Here is a 21,074-nt window from a genome sequence, read left to right as displayed (position 1 = left end):
AAATTATCCAATGGAACAGAGAAGATCAGTGTGGGAATTAAGATAAAGCAAGGCAGCACCGTGTTTTGATAATTGAGTTGTAAAGAGAGCAATGTCCAAGTTTCTGACAAAGACCAAGAAGGGACTGAGGTATACAGAAAGGATCCAGGTAGGAAAGCTCTTACTGTTTGTATGGCAGAAAAGGTTGATTCCACTGTAGCACATAGTTTGAAATTTGAGGAAAGCCTTTGGGTATTAACGGTGGCTGTCATGCTGTGGCTACAGATGTTTAGGGCAAGAATTCAAAAATTTGAAGATAGTTGACTTGGGAAAGTCACACTTCCTGTGATTAACTTGTCCTTGGACAAACAGTGAGTTTTGAGGCAGAAATATTTTAAAATGTATAATTTAAACTAAAGAGTAATTTCTAGCCAAAGGGTATTTAGCAAATGAGCTTTAATGGTAGGTTTAAAAATTCTTCTTCTCTGAGCTGATGCTAACACATATTTTCTCCATTTGTGTGTCAAGAGAACACAGAGTAAATGAATTTTCTTATATTTTAACTAGCAATAGGAAATAAAATACGCAATTTAGGTAGGTATAAATGTCAAAAAGAAAAACTGAAGTATACTTCCAAGCAAAATTTATTAGATGTCTACTCAAGAAAAACACAATGACCTCTGCTTGTAAGAATTCAAAGTCAATTACCTGAAATCCAGGTATGAATATTTTTCCTTTTAAAATCAGATACAGAGTAGAAACAGCACTTTTTTTTAAATATGACAGGCAACAGATATTGAAGTCTTCTCTCATAAATGGCATCAAAGAGAATTATTCATTTATCAGCAAATCTGCATGCAGTTGACTTAATTTCAAACCCCAAACCTTTAAAGTTATAAAGCTGATTGTGAACTTGATGGTAATCAAGGTGGTCTACTCAAAAATGCTTCTTTACTTTCTTCCTAAAGAAATTCCTCTGTAATCATTATTTATGTACATTTCAAATTGGCTGCTAAGATCTTTTAAACTCATAAAGTTTTGCATAAGTGCTACCTTACAGAATCACACTATCAAGGGGTGTGATCTGTGAGATAGGTAAAGGGTATTCTGCTGAAAGTGTTTTAGCAAAGTTTAAGTGCAGGATAAAGATCAGATTAGGAAATCCCCCTGCTTTCTCAATGACTAAATAGTCTGTACAAAAAAAGAACAAACATATGTACAAAATTCAAGAGTCTATGTATTGTGAAAAGATCAATCATTGTCCACGGAAGAAATGCCATAAAAAGTTTTGTTTATAAGGTGCTCAAGATTCAAAGATGAATAGTTCTTATGCAAAGTCATAAGAAATACAAAGCTAGTTCTCAGGGTATGTGTAATTCAGGCACTGTTAACCCTATTAAATCTTTCAGGTCCAATGTAATTTTGCAAATTTAGGGCAAAAATATTACCTGAATGATTTAACATTGTCTCTAAAAAGTGCCTAATTTATTCCTAGGAAGTATTTTACACATACCAGGAAAATCAGGCTCAACATATTCCTGTTCTCAAATATAGCCAGGATTCTGGGTTCCACTGAAGAAAAATAATTACTATAGTAAAAATAATTGTATTGATCATAATCCTTGCTAAAACCAGCCTTAATACTTGTGATGCTTCTGAAGTACTCTATTTCTATAAAATAATATGTGGGATTCTTTTACATTTCCATAAAATGTACAACATATCATATGGATTATATGTTCTCATACAATCTCAAATGCGCCTGTGTACACACAGTGAAATCTTACCTACTAATATTGCTTACAGATACTTTCAAGTGTCTATATTAGAATAGTTCTTTGTACCTCTAACACTGCTTTCATTTAAATTTTATCAGATAAATAAAACACTAAGAGCTCATTGTTCATGATGCTGATGATTACATTTTAATATAAAATAGCAATGCAACTTTACAACACAATGTTTTTTTTTTCTTTTAGCCTAGCTAATCCTCTTGTATTCTCATGATAATTACCAAAGGCTCTTATTCACTCACTGTTTGCACTTCTAAAAAGTACAAAAAAAAAAAAAATTGCAGGAAAAGACTCCTATTTGAAAACTTACATTCAATCAACAAAATCACACCCATCCAAATTAACTTTCCTACTCTTGCTTTAGATTTTATAGTCACTGTGCATATAACAACATATAAGTGCAGGCAAACGATAGCTGAAGTACAGTTGTCATATAGTGTAAACCAGGACACTAGGCAAACTTGTGAAAGGAAAATAGAATGCCAAGCTAAGAATGTGAAAATACAAACCACAGCATTTAGGAATAAGCAATCTTCTGGTTGCCCCAGGGGAGACCATCTTTCAGAAATTTCCAAGTACAACCATGAGACCAGAGAGCATCCTGGATACACTTTCTTTTTGGCTTCAATATTTTACCTTTTCTAAGAAAAACGATTTTCTTTCTGATCCCACACATTGACATTTCAAAGTTTAGGGCAGAAAGCAGGAATATACACTTTCACATGAATGTAAATCTGCCACGTCCCCCCAAGGCTCACAGTGGCAGTTACTCTGCTGGTGGTTTGGTGGTGGCAGGTGGGGATGGTGATGGCGTATTGGAAACTGTAAGGCATGACAACGAGAGGCCTTCAGGGATGTCTCAGGCAAGTTTTATGCAGATGTGTTGCTGAAATGCGGCATAAATAAGGAGGGAGAGTGATTCACAGCCTCTTGACATAGTTTCCGGGGAAAGTACCAAAGAATTTGGTTCTTCTTGAGGTTCCTGAAAATAGAAGCAATAAATGAAAAAGGTGTGACAACAAGGAAATATCAGTTCATATCTGTAGACTTGAGCACTTTCAACCCACAAGGCTTCACTAAGAGATAAAGCCCTGAAGGGTTTTGGAAAGGATGACAGAAAACTCACTTTAAGACAAAAAGAAGAAAAAACAAGCAATTTTAGTTGTGCTGCCTGATGTTTTCATTGCCTCATAAGCCTCAGTGATTGCTTCTGGCACACCAGGCTTGCTTGAAAGAAAAGCTCAGCCTCTTCAGCTAAGGGGAAAGACCACCCTGTGGGGGAGGTGGGTGGTGGAACTCGTCACCATGCTGCTAAACAAGAGCAAGGAATGAGAAATAAATGTGACAGGATAACTGGAAAAGTGCAAGATCGAGGGTTGGTTCAGGGCAAGAGGCTTCCTCAGCACAGGTGCCAAATTAAGGCATTATCTGGACTCCGACAATACCAGTAGAGCTTTATTATCTCATTCTCAAAGCATTGCCAGAGTCCTTAATAAAATATGGAAAATGTGAACAATTTACAGAGTCACTAAAGAAAGAAAAGATTAGCCACTACTTGTGTGTTTATGTGGGGGTGGGGGAACAGTTTCAGTCATTGGGCATCATTATAATTACCTTTGGTTTCAAATACCATGATTCCTTGGAGATTTTTTTGTGAAAGTTGATGCACCAAAAGCTCACTTAGGATTTCTAGCACAATTAGTGTCAATATGGTCTATCAAATTCCATTTCTTATTAAACTTTAGAATTTACCATCTTCATTTGGTTACCATTATTCCACACTCCTAAACCCCTGCCCCATGAAGGCCAGCCATTTTACTTTTTTTCTGGATGGGAATTATTATAAATAGAATCAGAATCTTGGGGCTGTAAATGCGGCCTTAGTCCTTTCATTTTCTCAGAGATAAAAACTGGCAGAAAATCACACATACTGGAAGCAGTAAAGACTAAAGAGTAAAAAGGCAATGGTTTGTACATATGTATATGCATATGGGGATTATAGAATGCATATGAATGTAGGAAAGATTCAAAGACATTATGAATTCAATGAAGGTTTGACTATCACAGTGAACCATGCAGGAGAGCAAATGCAAGCAAATTGCAGCCAGATGTGTCTGAAAAGAAATGTACACGTACCTACAAACCATCCATCGTCACATTTTTCCATCACATCAATGACATCACTTTCTCTGAGTTCCAGCTCATCTTCATTCCTAGGAGTATAGTTATACAGAGCCTGAAACCTTAAACAGGACAAGCGTGTTTTAATTTTTTTTTTTACATCTTTGTGAAATTGAACATAGTGCAATATTCATTTTATTTTTAACATTTCTATTCTTGTTAGCATTTTAAGTAGTGTAAATCTTTGGCAAGCATGTAAAGTAAATAGAAAAATTTAGGTCTTTTTATGGGAATGATGCTACCCAAATAACATTTCAAAATTCACAATGAAGAACATTCATGGAAGATTATAATATTCATGAACTGGATGAAAATATGTTAACATTTATAGGTCAGACCTACATTTTAATGTTCAAGTTATCTAAAGTTGATTATTTAAATACTACATAACAAGCCGAATACAAAAATAAATGATATTTGTATTATTCAGCTATAATAAAAACAAGAAGGAATCATAGTTTTTTTTTTTTTGTTGTTGTTGTTTTTTTTGGTATCAGGGATTGACCCCAGGGGCACTTAACTACTCAGCTACATCTCCAGCCCTTTTTTGTATTTTATTGAGAGACAGGGTCTCACTGAGTTGTCTAGAGCCTTAAGTTACTGAGATTGACTTTGAACTAGTGATCCTCCCGCCTCAGCCTCCTGAACCGCTGGGATTACAGGTGTGTGCCACTGAGCCTGGCTGGAATCATTGTTTTAATCATTTCATAATCATTAATAACTGATGGTTGCAAATTGAATTTTTAAGTTATTCTATTTGAGATTCACAAAATGTTTCAGATGCACATCTTCTAAATCACTGTGTGGGAATTACTTTAAAAGGGAAGGTTTGTTTTTTTTTTTTTTTTCATCAGGAGATCTCCTTAAAGCAGATTAATTTATAATTTACAATCAGTGCATTCTGAGGATTTAGAATTTGCAAATCACCTATGAAGTTGAGTGGATGTAGTCTATGCTCAGTTATCACGGAGTCAATCTTAAATATTAGATTATGGACATAAATTTCTTTTTAAAATGGCTCTGGGGCTGGGGATATAGCTCAGTTGGTAGAGTGCTTGCTTGCCTTGCATGCACAAGGCCTTGGGTTCAATCCCCAGCACAATCACGGAAAAAAAAAAAAAATGGTTCTGGAGAAATTGTGTTGAATTTAAAATTTTCTTTGGAAGAATTACTAATAGAATGCTATCATTTTTTTCTCCACCTGAATTCTTTGAAGAGATACATTATGGTGACATTGATTAGTAACAAATTCAGACACTCAATTTGTGGTAACAAAATAGAATATATTTTAATGACTATTAGAATGGACTGGCATTTTGAAAAGTAAAGACAAAAATTATAATAGCTGAGAAGGTCAGGAATAATTTGTTTTGCAGTAAACATAAAAACTTATTCTTAATATTACTAAATATTACCAGCACTATGAGGGGAATTTTTTTAAAAATTGGTGAATTTGATTCTGTTGCTCTTTGTAACCATTATATAATTCTACTATTTTTTGTAAGAAAATAAAAACAACATTCTAGGGTATTTTGGAGTTCTTTAAACCACTTTGAAAAAGTTGGTAAGAATGAGTTCTGATCAGGAACATTAATGATTTATTTCTAATTGCTTTATTCAGTCAGAAAATCGTATCTTGGTAGAATAAACAATTCTATTGCTTGAACTCAAATATCGAGTCATAAGTAAGGAACACTGATCCACTGGTTTCTCTCTCTGTTCATGAGCTTTTCCAGTTGGATGGATATGGATAAAGTTGGCTTCAGGAAACTCTAGGAAAGAGCCACTAAGATACAGTGTCTAACAGTCTCTCTTAAAAAACCCTGTCCTATACCAAAGCCTGAAATTCCAATAACAGAGATTTCTTTCCTTATTGATACCTTGTCCTTCTAGCAAACTTATTTCACCCACTTATGTTCTTTTGAGAATAGTCTTCTGGGTCTTTTGTTGTGGGAGGATTCTGATGGTGGGCCAAGTAAAGAAAGGTAGGCAGGTTCCCAGAGCAGGGGTGATAAAAACTGCCAGGTGTTAACGGAAACAAATCATTTGGATGTTTGTGTGAGGCTAGCCTTGAAAGGAGTAGTCAAATTATTTTGTTGTATGTATTGACTTGGTTTTCAGGCTGGCAAGGTGAAGGAATGCTACCTTTTGTATATTCATGGGGGATATTGATTTCAACATGGCGTCTTTTCCAGTTTCACATTGGAGGGAAACAGACATTTCTAGGCTGCTATTTTAATAGGTATATACTACATCCCTCACTTTGGTAAACTGATTCTGTGATTGAGCTTCTCAGGCCTCTTTAGCCTTTACCCAGGCACATCTCCAACCACTTATGGAGACAGGCCTATTTAAGGCCACAAACCCCAGCTGCTTGAAGAATCTCAAGGTCCCCAAAGCTAACAGACCAAAATTGGCAAGAAGTCCTACTTCATTTTTTGTATGATAAAAGCCAGCATGCTTGTCAAAATTTACTTACCATTCTGGTTTAATTAGACCACACAAAAAAATAAATTTTATGGAAACATAAACAAACCTTCCGGAAATCCTCCTACCTTTGCTGGCTTTCAAAAATCAGTATTGCACGACAGGAAATGCAGTAATTATGATTAAAAATGCTGTTTTGAAAGATGTGTTGGTGAAATGAATGATGGTGGTGGGGTCAGGATGCCTCAGAAATAAATTTGTCTTTATATAGGAAATTCTGAGCCAAACTAGAAACTCTCTGCACAATTTTCTATAACATATTGCACCAAAACTGAATTGTAGTGATATAACATTATATTCCCACTTTTGTTCCAAAACCTAATTTTTAAATGAAGGACATGAAGCAATACCCCAATGAATCTGCAATCAAAATAGAAATTTAATAAAGAATGTTTTATACATGTCCAAAGCAGGACTTGGAAAATGTGTCTTTTCCCACACGTGGGGTCTCTGGTTTCTTAATAGCCAAATGACCACAGTTGTCTATGACATAAAACAGTGTAACAGAAGACACTTAGTCATTCATCAACTCCTTAAAAGCTGTTTAAAAGAACATGTTGGTAGTGCTATAAACCTAGACATCCCTGGAGTCTATATTTTTAAATTTTATTTATTTATTTATTTTTGTGATGGGATCTTATCATTGTTTGCATCAATAAGAGAAGGAACAGAAACTTCAGAATCACAAATTATATTTGAAGTTTCCCAGTTAAATTCAAATGATTATTTGTGGTGTGGAATTTCCTTCAACTAAAACACCTTTCTGTCTGTACTCTGTGAGAGCCAGTCTCTGTGGGAGCTGGGCTCTAAAGAGGATGCTTTTAGTAAGTTTCAGGTCTAGGATCGATAAGGAGCAAGGGCTTGGTGGTGCTCAAGACTCAGGCCGCACAGCAGGTCCTGCCCACGAGGAGAGTCTTGTCAGCCTGCTCTGTGCAAGGTGAGCAGAGCTGGGGAAGAAGGCTCAACTCTGTAGGCCCAGAACTGCTCCTTCCAAGGGTCTTGCTCCTGACTCAGAATAGGCAGGAGCCAGTAAGAGTGGACGACCTCTCTCATGGGTGAAATGGGGAAGAAAAAGCTACACAAGAGAGATTCTTAAAGGCAATGTGTAATACCTTTAGGATGAATTAGCTTCTGTATCAAAGAGAGGGAATTTGAAAGGCATATTCCTGGTGCTGGGGAAGTAATACCTTCTAGCTGAATGACAGTGAGTGTGTTGTTTTAATAACTGCCGTTTTCAAAAGACACTTCTAAGCATGTAACTTCGGAATGATGGTATTAAGGTACACTTTAAGTCTACTTTCAATCAAGCAGGTGGAAAAACAATATTAGGACATTTTGCATGTGTCTTTAAAACTGTAGTGACTAGTTACATAACCAGCAGGCAGAGGAAGAGACAAATTTATAAATCTTGGGAATCACCACAACATTGGAAGGTTTTCTTAGTGCATAAATGAAAACCTTCTCTGTTTTCTTTTAAGCATTGCTTTTGATCTCTGTCATAAAAGATGGAGACCACTGCAATTACCCCTAAGTTAAAAGATCTCATGGAAGTTACTTTGATCTCTTTCACTTGCAAAGTTGTGCTATCCTCTGTTTTGGTACATCAATAATCTATATTGTGGGTCAAGGTTAGTCTTGAATTTAGAAGATAAGAAGAATACTTACGGTTCCCCCCCACCTTGAATGTTTTCATGAGTAAACACAGGACGCTGTGGCTGAAATGAAATGATTTTCAATGTAATCAATGTTTAAACTGGTAATAATTAAAAGATAATTTGGGTAATGGCATGGTACTTTTCTTGACATTTAATATTTCCTGTTGTAAAAAACCAAGAGGAAGAAAAACAACCACCAAATAAAGGGTTTCTGCAGGATTTATAATTAAAATATTTTGAAGAGTGCTTTAAATTAAATGAAAATAACCATGGTTCAAATGTTTTGAACACATCCACAATCTTGTCTGCTCAAGCTTTAAGAATTCAGGGTTTAGTCCCATTGATTTTTCAAAGGTCAGGAATATGGCAAGAACGTGGACACCAAATCACTAGAATAGGCAGTATGGACACCTTCACTCAACCTTATTCTCCAGCGTTTTCTCAAACAAGCAGAAAGTAAGCCACAGTTAGCTTAACAGCAGAATATCCACATTCACCCTGTAAACTTTTCCTTCACAGACAACATTTTCACATACAGTACAGGTGACATCCCATGCTACATTTGAAGTAACATTCTCTGCTCTCAATGTGGAGAAGACACATGCATTTTTAAAATGAGAAACAGAGAACTTTTAATAGAATGCAACAAACAATATCCAGGTAACATGTAACATTTTTACCTTGGAAGAGAAATATTGGTAGAAATTCCCAGTGCACTGAACTCTCAAAAGAGTTTCCTTGCTTTTTAAACTAAGCATCAAGACCAGTATCTGTAATAGATACTTATAATATTGGAAATGACAAGCCTTAGCATCCTATATAGCCACATAAATACTTCAATGAACGAAAGTTAATACATTTGTTGAATATGTCAAATTTGTGTAATTGACTACCTAACTGTTACCTTTTAGGGAGAGAAATGCATGCAACTCATTCATAATACGTTTCAAAAGTACTTTCTTCTAAAGGACAGTTACATGGTGAAATAACAAAATCAGAGTTTGCATGGCAGTGACTCTTTATTGATTACGGAATTAATTGTTAGATCATGTCCTTAGACATCAGGACCAGTTCTCAGGTTCCCATAATTATGAATAGATCATTGAGAGGCTGAAATGTTTTTCCTGCAGATTGTCTATGGAAATACCACTGGCCCAGGCTTGGATGGGGAAATCTGGGATTCCCTGTACTCTATGATCAGTCCCCTTCCTAAATTCTTCATCCAACTGCTTCCCATCCATGCTATCTGGGATAGACTACTAAAATGTCAATTTCTGAATCCATTCACTTGAAGCTATTACCAATAGTATTTCACTCAACAGTCCATGCACATAATAACTTAAAATTAAAGTTTGGGTAAGATTACATACATGTGGATGGCTTAAGGCCTTAAAAGAGTTTATTCACATCAACCAATATAAAATTGTTAACAGTGTATCTATTATTAAAATGATAAAACATTATTTTAAGAATGATTAAGATTAAACCATTTCCAGCCATTTTTGATGATTTAAAATATTAAATCAATTTAAATGTATAAAGAGGCAACTGTAAGTCATCCGTAAACCTATATGTTACATTTCTTCAAGTTCTTTTTTAATTCAACAAAACTTTATATATGTAAAATATCTTGCATGCTGAAGTAAAAGCTGTATATATTGTCACTAATACTATGTAATAACTTCCAAGTCTTCTTTTCTGTTTTCTTTTTCTTTTTAAATGACTGCAGAATAATGTTCCCTCACATATGTATCTATATACTATATTTTTAAACCATTTATTTTTGAAGTTTATTGGCCTAATCTTTTTTTATTTTTGCTATTATAAATAACAATGTTATTAACATTATATTCAAAAGCTTTTTTCTTCTTTTAAACTAATTCACAGGAGTAAAATTTCCAGTCAAATTACTATTTATTACTATGTATTAAGGCTACATGATTTTGAAAATGTCACATTAATCACTCAAAAGTATTGTGTATATAAAAGAGTCTTTAATGGAGTCTAATTTGCTGTCTTTCAAATAACAACCATGATAGCTACTATTCTTTCAAAAAATTTTCATAGCACCATACGTAGTGTAAGACAAAGAAAAGTTATAGATAAAAATATTATTTGTTCTTAAGAGAAAACGTTTTGTAAAATATGTTTCATTATGCTCTAATGATGGCCTGCCTATTTCCACATAGTTAAATCATCCTAATATGTTTAAATTGAGTAAAGGTTATAATTTATAAAAGGCATTCAGTGTTTGGTGAAAGTGGTTGATTTAATATCATTAAAATGGGAATAACACTTTAAAAATGAAGTTATATATTAAAATAAAAACTCTACTTTCAAAGTCGGTATATCTCCATCACTATAATTCTACCAGTTCAATTTCTTTAATTCAACCTGCTTCTTAAATCATTTACGTGAACTATTCTTTTGACGATTGGATTGGAAGAATTGGGCTGTTGCTGTGTGTGGGTCCCTTAGTTCTGCAGGCCTCAGCATGTCAAGAGCTTGTGTTTCTGGCTGTGTCTGTCAGTAATGTCCTTGCTCTTGACCCTGTTTCCCAATAGGTCTTTTCCTTTCCTTCACATCCTTCAAAACTTGTCTCTGCCTGCCACCCTTTCTATACTGTTTGTACACACAGGCTAGAATTTCTCACAGCCTTAATTAACAGAGAAATTGTGAATCTCTCATAAAACTTTGCAAAACTTCCTTTAATAAGACTCACTCCATGTTAATGGATAACTAGGACCCAATTTGGAGGAAAGGTAACTAATTACCGTTTTTTGAATTAATTAATTTGTGGGTGTGTATTGCTGGGGATCAAATTCAGGGCCTTGGGCATGCCAGACAAGTGGTCTGTCATTGAATTGCATCCCCAGCCTGTGAATTAATTTATTTCAAAGGTATTTGACCAATAAGTAGTGGCATAAAAAGTGTTAGTGGTTGTTTATCAGCAGTTATTTATGAGGGCACATTTGTGTCTGTTTGGGGCATTGACTACTTATTCTATGACCTTGGGGATTCATTTCAGCTTTCTTATCTCTAAAGTCAAGGAGTTGGATGAGATGAAGATTAATCTTTCTCCGCTTGGGGAACTCATAAAGACAACCACATTTCCTCGGCTGTGTAAAGGGGCCTCTCATCAATCTTAGGCATTTAATTGTCAGAGAGCCCTGACAAGTGACATTTACTGGTTAATTCTAACTTGTCTTAGTCACATAAAAACAATAATGGTAATAATTCAGCTTTGTTTTCAGACAAATAAACCAAAACCCAAAGCTACTGGATAATTTCCTAATGTGACAAATAGATTAGAAAACAAAGTGGGATGATAAATTTTACTAACCCTCTTTATTGTATGAAATATTACTAAGATAGGATAGGTGGCTCAACTTGGTTAATCAACATCTTAATTTTGTCTCTAAGATAGGTGTTTATGCTTTGTAAAGATATTCAAGCAAATTATCTCAGGAGACCATCTTTTGCTCAGTGTGCATGTACCCTAGAATTGGTGCCATATCTGCCCTTGATTGCCACCTAATGGTGAGTAGGGACAGCAACACACTAAAAGTTGCTTTTGCCTTTGGTCAGCTCTCACCAAATTCCTTCAGCCTGGATTAATTTTGAAAGGATACTTTAAAGACCACAGAATGATGTGGAATGAACAATCACCTGTTTTCCTAACCATGTTTTTCCCTTCCCACATTTTACATTCTTGAGAAGGAATCACTTGTCAGCCACCGATGTTTTTGGTCTGTGTTCATTTCTATTTTAACTATCTGCCCAGGCATTTCTATTACTCATAACTGCTTAACAGGGCTGAGATAAATATAGAAGAATATATATTTGTGACATTCTGAGAGGCTTACACGAACTGTGAGCTCAAGAAGATGGTTTTCAAGTTAACACATTACAATCACTGCTCTGGAAAATTTGAGCAAGAATTGAATTGTATCATGCCTATATTTCCTTGATGAATCTTAAAAGTAGAATAAAATTTATAAAATTCAGTGCAGCACCGTGCTATTTTTATGGTACCATAAGTATTTAATTTCCCCCTTAGCAATGTAACAATCTTTTTTTCTCTTTTAGTGTAGTTATTTATTTATTTTGGTTGATGAGTAGTTATTTATTTATTTCTTAATGCTGTCAAAGATGAAAGACAGGTTTTTAACACATGCTAACTTTCAAAGCCAGGATCAACCACAAACCACTGCTCATAAAGAAACTGGTTTGACCTATCCTAGATACTCTGGCATCAGAAGAAGATATACTTTCCCTTCTCATGTGAGGTATAGTCTGTCTGAAAACCAATCTATTTATGCTTCTGCAAAGGTATTCCTGGAGGATTCATATATATTTGTGACATTCTGAGAGGCTTACATGAACTGTGAGCTCATATATCTTTTATGACATCATTGTGAAAATAGTATGAATTGTTACTTTAAATATTGACATTGAAAAATCTTTGAAAGCATGATAAATTGTTCTAAAGTTAAGTCAAGTTTTTCCCAGAAAATGTTAATAGCAGTATTTATCAACACAAATAGCTCACAATCTCCTAATAACAGTACCAAGTTTATGTTTATAGGCTTATTTTTCTTCTTTCTTAAATTATGAAAGTAAACACAACTTTGCACAAGTGGAAAGAAAATAGAATATTTATGGTCCACACAAATGTGTAACCTAACTTGCAGTGATCCAAAGCATACCAGTTCATTGACCAATGGGGATTTATGGATGAGCTCTATCAATTTTGGAAAAAGATTACCTGTGTGCGTGTGTTGGCTCTGGAAGGCCATTTAAAGGCGTTTAAGAATCTCTACAAACTGACTTCCTCTCTCTCTATGGCAACAGAAGATTGCTTCAGCAACAAAACAAGGTCTTACTATGCAAAGCAAAAAAAAAAAAAAAAAAAAGCACAAAATGCCATAAACACAGAACAGTATCTATATTTTTAAAAATGGAAAAGGAAAACTTGAAATGAAGCCTTTGGGAACTTGAAATGCAGAGCCACAACTTTGTAATTGGCTAGTGAAACTCAACCAGGGCCTGTTGAACTAACAATGGTAAAAGGAGTCCTGACGTATGCACAGATGAGAATTCCCAAACTTCTTGGCTGCGTTCCCCAGAAGTGACAGTTCCATTTAGAATCCATTCATTCTAAAGTGCTGCAGATGGTATAGAACTAAGCAGCTAAAGGGACAGTAATTGGACCTTTAAGTTTGATCAAAGCTGTCAAAAAATTGGGAGTACATGGACTCCAGAGAGCAATATTGGAGATAAAAGGAGCATTGAGTGAATGTAGCACTTGTCACCGGAGCAACAAAACATTTGGGAAGGCAGCTATGTTCACCCCTACACCACCAACACAAACAACACATTCTGACACAAGGATCATGAATTAAAATAAATCTGAACAAATTGACATAGAAGCCGACATCACTGAAAGCATGTGAGTTCAATATATGATTGGCAGCAGTTTTGGGTTTTGCACCATACACAGTGACTAGAAAGCAGCAATTTAGTCCAGAAACATGAGACAGATGTAGAAAACTGCACACACTCCTGCCCTTATTTGTATTGTGGGAAACTGATCATGTCTTTTTTGGATTTGGGAAACCTGACACACACACCAGGGAAGGCCATGACCCCAAGTCTTAGATCAGGATTTTCCTGTTGATCTGATTTCACTGGTCATCATCAGTTGGTAACTTCCTCTCAAGGGTCTCTCTTCAGCCCTACTTCACAGTCAGATCATAGCAAGGACAACTGTGGAAGAGCCAGCCCACTGAAAGGGACAGTGGCCAGGATGGCTGTCACAAGGTGGGTGCGATCTGACCCTACCCTGTGGGAACTGCTGCCAGGTGAGCTGCAGGATCTCTTAGACATCACTGGGCTACGAGGAGGTTTACCCAGGACAAATATCTCGCTTTTTAAATCAGCCTGGAAAAGCCATAAGAAGTTAGTTAGTTCTCATCTTCATGATGCAGTCTCAGGAGGAGTTTTCCTATCTTGGTCTTCCCATGCACACCCAGCATGCCAAACTCCTAAATAACAGCAGAGCAGGAAGGGTTAAGAGTCTGCAGACAGCTGTTCTGAGGGCTCCACACAGTGTCTACACTCAGGATCAGATGCTGCATTGATATGGGGCTCATAGGCACAGCAGAAAAAGAAGCTGGCATGGGGAAGGAATTTGAAAGCAAAGTACATGGCTATGAATACAAAATAAAAATTATCTTTTTTTTTTTTTTTTGTCCTGGGGATTGAACTCAGGGGCACTCAACCACTGAGGCACATCCCCGCCCTTTTTGTATTTTATTTAGAGACGGGGTCTCACTGAGTTGCTCAGAGCCTCACTATTGCTGAGGATGACTTTGAACTCATGAGCTTCCTGCCTTGGCCTAACTTTTTAACAGAGTACTTAACTACTGGGTTAAAAATACCCTCAAATCTGACCTGCTTTCTTTGTGCTTATTGAATAGATACAAAGTGAGATGGAAACTCATCAAATTTCTTGGAAACTGTCAAGAGGAAAAATTTTCTAATAGCATGTATAAGAAGAGATGTTTTTTAATGGTGAAATATAATTAAATCTAAATATTGCCCTAACTAAAGCTTGATTGTTTTAGCATTTTTTTTTTCAAAGTAAGATCTTCACTGTGACAGCAAATAAGCCAACCATGTGTGGGAGTAGATTTTACGAGGGGGCAGGATCTAGTAATATAGGGTCTGGCATTTGATTTAGCTTAAAAGACCTTTAGTAGAACTAAAATACTTTTAAATAAAACATGTGGTTTTCTCATTTAGGGGAAATTTAACAATAACTATTTATAATTGTCCTCAAATCAATAGTTTCTTGGGATGAAATGAGCTTGGCAGGTTTGCTTAAGGGTGGCAGCGGAAGTGTCTGATGCTCTCTGATATCCGTTTTCTTCTTCGCCTTCAGTAGTGGGACCCAGGATGTTGGACAAGTTCATGGCCATTCTGAGTAAAGATTACATTTCCTAACCTTCTTTGTACTCAGATGTATTTGTATGGTAAGTTCTGAAAGATGCAATACAGGTAATTTCTGGGTATTTCCTGGATTTATTGGTGACTATGAAGCCACCATTCCAATCTGGAACATTCTATGTTTATGTCAGAAATGTATTTTTGCCAGGTTTAAGCTAAAACTATTTTGAGTTTTCTGGGACTGCAGGAATTCTGATTTTGATGAATACAGTGGTTCTATAATATCAATGCTGACAGAGGGGGAAAAAAACGATGTGGACAGTAACAGCTAAAAAAATCAGTTGAACATAGAATTGGAGCCAAATTTTGTGTTGGAAACTGCTCAAGGGGCTCAGATTGGATGGGGTTGCTTTAGGATGATGACGTCCCTGTGGGACCATAAGAAATGAGTTTCTTGGAAGAAATCCAAGAAAAAGCTGTTCTCTATCTTCATTAAGTGCTTTCATTGCAATTTGAATCCACATTCTATAAGTCTCTTCTACAAAATGTTCTCTAGGATGTAATGAAAAGTACATCTCAGAGAGGATTGATTTTACAGTAATTTTTATTATAAAAACTAATTAATTTGAAAACATACTGAAAAAAATAGGGAAAAAATCTTGGATTTGGATTATTTATACATCAAATTTACAATTTGTTTATCTTTCAGCATTCTATAATCCATAAAGTGGTAGTCAATTTTACTTTTATGGATTGCACATGACAGATTTTTCATGGTCTGAGAATATAATTTTAAAGAATAAAATGACATTGAATTAGCATAGGCTGAATAATGGCTGATAAGGGTTGATAAAATTGTTATTGCAATTATTTCATGCATTCTCTGCTGTACTTATTAAGATTATTAAAATGGTATTTTCTCTTTGATTTCAGTGCTAGGTTTCTTTCTTTGCAATAAGTGTAAAAATTCAGAGTTGATTCAATTTGTATTTATATTTACTCAGCATGAATAACTCCAGCCAACTTATATTCTTTCTAAGAGTAGGAAAATAGATTTATAAGGTTTTAAAAAAACTCAATGGGAGATTAAATATCAAGATTTGCTCCCCAATGTAAGATAAAATCTTATAGAAAAAACATTTACATTTTCTCTGGAGTTAGTTATTTTATGTAGTTATTAAAGTATTCTTTTGATGTCTCTGTTCTCTCATATCATTCTATAAGCATCTGGGACCTGAAGAATTTATGAGATGAACTAGGTTCTTGCATGAGAATAAAACTTTCTAAATTTTAGTTTTGTCCTTGATGCTATAAGGTCGAGTCCTCTGTCTGGTCTCTAAGTTGGAGAACTCAGATTCTAAGGTTCCTTTTTCACTCACTGATAAAGCTTAAAGGCCTGATGAATTAGTACTAAAAGGCAAGTAATAAATACACTAGCTTTAAAAATAAAACCACAGAAAGCAAGGGAGACAATTCTTAGCCTTAGACATTATATAAAGTGGCATTATAGTGCTTAAATTTTTTTCTAATTATTTTCTGCCAGTAACGGTAAAATCTCTAAGAACAAAGAGCAAATAGTCTTTTAAGTATTTCAGTTTTCAAAAGTTCCTTCCACACCTAAGTGAATTCACATAGATGGACTGTTCTGGTGGAGGGATGTGATAACACAGATGTTGAAGATTGTATAAATGGCACTGTTCAGGTGTTGGAGTTCCCTAACATAAAAACTTGGCTCTACCAAAGTTTTAACTTTCATCTGCAGAGACCCCCATTTCATATTCAAAAGACTAAATATGAGGATGAGTTCTCATTTGAAATCTGTCACCTTTGCCAAAAGGGAACTATTTCAGGATCTTTCTGAGCCTAGAAGCAAATCTTTTCTGTGACGGACTGATTTCGTGTTGTGATGATCATTATCTCTTTCCAAGGCCAGTCATTAATTTTGTTAAAAAAATTTTAAAAATATGATCTTAAGGAAGAGTTCAATACCAACAGAGTTGCCAGCCTGCAAGTGTCAGAGATGGATGCTTTGTCAACTGCAACAGTAGAATCATCCTACCTACATCCCCATTTATTCCACCTTTGTGAAAGGTCTCGGCTCAAGACAGTCGATGACAAAGACCATTCTGCTCTTAGGCTCTGCTGTTCCTGCTGATGGGTGGGAGGGAAATGATGGGAGGTAATGAATTTACTAGGAAGTGGGAGAGAATAACAGGCACAAAGCTTACACCTTTGAATGGGATGGTTCTCAAGCTGACTCCCAATAAAAAATCTAATGATCGTTGTTTTTTATGATAATATTAATTTTTAGTTTGTTCTTCTCTTCAACCTGGGTCTAGTTACTATGAAGATATAACTTTTAAATTTTTGAACAGAGGCCATGCTATCATGTTAAAAGTTAGCAATCAGTACTTGTATAACTTTTTAGAGCTTGTAAGATGCCACAGATTCTAAATGCATACATCTACTTGAGTTCATTTAAAAACATGCAGTAAGCCACACTCAAGACTCAAGATGCAGTTACCTTTAATTTTGGTGAACTTATTTCCTGTTGATAAGAATATTTAGGGAGGAGAGGAGAGTAGGGCTGGGTAGGCTGAGAAAGTGTAGAGACCAGGTCAGAAACAGAGGCCAAGGGAGAATGGAATGGAGGGGAGGAAGGCAGATGGCTGGGAAAAGGTGTAGACGCTCCATCTCCCGAAGAAAATGAAGGTGGCTTAAAGATTGAGGAAAAACAAGACGTGATTATTCACATATCCAGAATGAGGCTGCAAAGTCTTTATAGAGAATATTCTCCAAACTGAAATGAATTTTGAAGTTATCCTGGGAAGTGATATTTATGATAAATTCTTGCTTTGTTCTTTTTCTTTTGAATTTGATTCAAAAGTCCCAATGGGTATAATTGGTTTAAATTGGGGGTGAGGAGATAACGTATGTATTCTACCATTTCATGTCTATTTGAAAGCTTCTACTACATGTGAAGACAAAAACTATCTACGACCCTGTAATGACCCTTTGTAACTTGCTTGGAGAGTAGGTCACAAACTCTAAGTATCACTTTAGAAACAAGAGAAGTGATGATCTCTCTGTGTGATGTGAACTGGCTACTGGGCTCCCCCCATAAGGCATATGCCAAGCCTGGTGTACTGTTTGCAGCAGGCAGATAGCCTGTGAATTGAGCCACTTCCTGTACCTAAAAACATCTTAATACTGATTATATTGAAGGGAAAATTAGTTATTAAGTAACTCCTTTAGAAACATGTTTAACTTAGTGAATTCTCTCTGTGATTGATGAAGTAGTGTGTCTGTTTTATGCAAAGGAAGCATGGCAGGGTTTTTATTTTGGAAATAGAGGAATCATGGGAAAAAACGACTGGCATAGAAGCATATTATGAACCTTTCTTTTTATTTTATAGTTTCAGTACTTGCAAGTAATTATATTTTATTTTTTGCTTGCAGAATACACATTTGAGAAATCAATTTATTTTTTTTTAAAAAGAGAGAAAAGTGTACGCATGAACGTTTTAGGGAATTTTCTCTCTTTGTGATTAACGCTGTTGTTTGATGTCCTTTGTTTGTATGAAGAAGTTGTGGAACATAATTCTTAAGTAGTTACCAACTTGAAAACAATGACCTCTCCAGAAAAATCAAAAAATGATGGGAGGACTATTTGTCTTTTTATTTATTTTATATTATTATAAAATATAAAGTTATATTTTATGTTATTTTACTTTTTTTGCAAAGTGCCATCACATGAGAGGTGTGGTCTACTGTTCTTTTGTCTTGGAATTGGACTGATCTGTCTTTGCATCAGCTTCCTCATCTATATAGTGCAGATAATAATATTTCCCATCTCATTGGGTTTCAAAAATTAAAGATGCAGAGTGTTTAGAAAACTGCCCAACAGTAAGAGCTTCAACATTAGCTATTGTTATTAAAACTGGAATTTTATAAAAGGCTACATATTACAAAGACTTTTAAAATGTGAATTTATACTCATAAAGAAATAATCTGGTGCTGGAATTATATGTTTGCACCATTTTATTAAAATATGGAGTGTTTTCATTCATTCTTCCACCCTGACTCACACAGTGCTTGTTCTTTTTGTAATGAAACCTGTTAAGGCAGTATCAGTAGATATTTACTAATGTGATCAACTATCCTAGCTTAGTACAGTAAGCCTGGTTAGTTGTTGGGTTGTTAGGCAAAGTTAAATACCTCATGACTGGATTTTGCTGCTTTGCTGTCTTCCTTAGAGATCCTAGGATCTGTGGGGATGCCTACTGGATATTTTAGGCAGCCATGTTTCTCCTTTTCTTCCTCCTCTTCAATGTGCAGCTCTGGCGTCACCTCTGTGCCATCATGGCCACACCACAAGACACCTTGTTCTTGAGATTCTGCTGGCCACCTCTGGATGCCTGACACAACCCCCTCACAGATTTCCTCATCTTCCTCTCCAATGACAGGGAGGGTTTCAGGCAAGGAACACACATTGGTACATGCAGAGGACACAAATTTATCACCCAGTACTTCAAGAACCCTTTCAGGGTCTGAAAAGCCTCTCTTCATTTTCTTCCCATCTGCAAACTTGTCTCGAGTGGTCTTTATGGGATCCTGATGTGGCTTTGTATTGTAAGGCTGGGCTGCAAATGGGGTCACGCTCAAGTGGGGGGAAGGTGACAGAGAGTGACATGAGTCAGCAGCTAGGGATGCTGAAGGCAATGGAAGGAGAACAGGAGGCTCCTCCTTAATTTCAAGGATGATCTCCTCCAGGCCATTTGGTTTGGCTTGGTCACCTGGTAAGGTTAGAGCACTAAACTTTTCTAATTCATCCAAGAAGTTGTCCAGAAAAGAAGATGGTGTTGGGGACAAAGAGTTTGCTGGTGGATACCCCTCTGTCGGGGACAACCACTTCTGGCCATTTCTCTGGAAGGCTCCTTTGTCTGAGCCAGGTGAAGCTTTGTGCATGGGAGGAAGGGCTGGTTCGCTGGAAGCCAACTTAGAAATGAGCAGGGATTATGAAGTTAAAAAAATAGGCAAATAAAATAATAATAATAATAATAATAATGAGTAAGAACATAGAGACAGAGAAATGCAGGAAAGGTATGGTAATGAATATAAAAATTAGTCTATGTTTAACATGGACATGGATTTTAAGATATTTGGAATATACCTAGATTGGAAGAAATTGTGTTGAAATTTAAATACATACAATCCATTTAATGCTAATTTAAGAAAGCAACTTGAACAATAAAACACTACTAGTTTTGGAAAAGATTGTGTTACATGAGAAGATAAAGTGGTCATAGAGAGTATGAGGACAGACATCAAAACCTTTAAGAGATTTAATTTAATAGTGTACTTCATTTAGATGATATTCAGTCTTTTAAACTGTGATTCAAAGTTATTGTGGAAAATGTTAATGTAAAATGAGAACCAACAGCTAAGGGGTTTTTTTGTGTGTGTTTTATTCCTTAAGTTTATCTACTGTTCTTGCTTCCTTAGGCATTGCCCAATCTTTTGAACTCTCAAGACTTCCTTACTCATGTTTTCAAGGTCATTATGATACATCACATGAAGTATTATGGACCATTATACATGAACATATTTCTAAATGAATAAGTTCCAAAAATACGTTTCAAGAACAGAAACCCATAACCAGAATAAATTGAATTCATATAACTACTGCTTCAAATTAAAAAAAAAATATCCAAAGTAACTATTTACACAGAAAAGAAGAAGATGCTAATGGAATAAACTTCTGCTTGTCTCCTGTTCTGCCTCCGAGGCTTGACATTTTATATAAGCCCAAGGGAGTATAATTTATGAAGCTTAATCTTAATGTATATATATTTTAATATTACTGATGTATTTTGGATATTTAAACAAAATGGTAAATTTGAATTTTTGTGCAAGTTCATGAAAAGTAGTTCTAGAAGTTCTTGCTTAGCAATGTCTCATACATTGATCTATCTGTGATGGACAAGAAAACGTGCTATATGCTATACATATATTCTGATGCTTTAGT

At 35.6% G+C, this 21,074-nt stretch overlaps 1 protein-coding gene across 19 annotated transcripts in view; it reads right to left on the bottom strand.

The window, feature by feature from the left end:
• Positions 1–454: 454 nt before the first annotated feature.
• SORBS2 (sorbin and SH3 domain containing 2) overlaps positions 455–21,074 on the bottom strand; it is an 86,861-nt gene continuing 66,241 nt past the window's right edge. For 5 of the 19 annotated variants that reach the window (XM_081269764.1, XM_081269767.1, XM_081269768.1 and 2 more), the window contains 3 exons: positions 8,106–8,155; positions 3,909–4,015; positions 461–2,754 (listed from right to left, as the gene is read on the bottom strand). In XM_081269764.1, coding sequence (XP_081125890.1) covers positions 2,693–2,754; positions 3,909–4,015; positions 8,106–8,155 — 219 coding nt within the window. In that variant the 3' untranslated portion in view covers positions 461–2,692. Of the gene's footprint in view, positions 2,755–3,908; positions 4,016–8,105; positions 8,156–21,074 lie in introns of all 19 variants that reach the window. The other 14 variants (XM_081269772.1, XM_081269763.1, XM_081269775.1 and 11 more) reach the window with 9 other exon arrangements.

The sequence above is a fragment of the Spermophilus citellus genome, assembly GCF_964194105.1.
Source record: "Spermophilus citellus genome assembly, chromosome: 16".
In the NCBI taxonomy this organism is placed as follows: Eukaryota; Metazoa; Chordata; class Mammalia; order Rodentia; family Sciuridae; genus Spermophilus; species Spermophilus citellus.
Note: the sequence above shows the minus strand (reverse complement) of the source record. Positions and strands in the feature narration are given on the sequence as shown.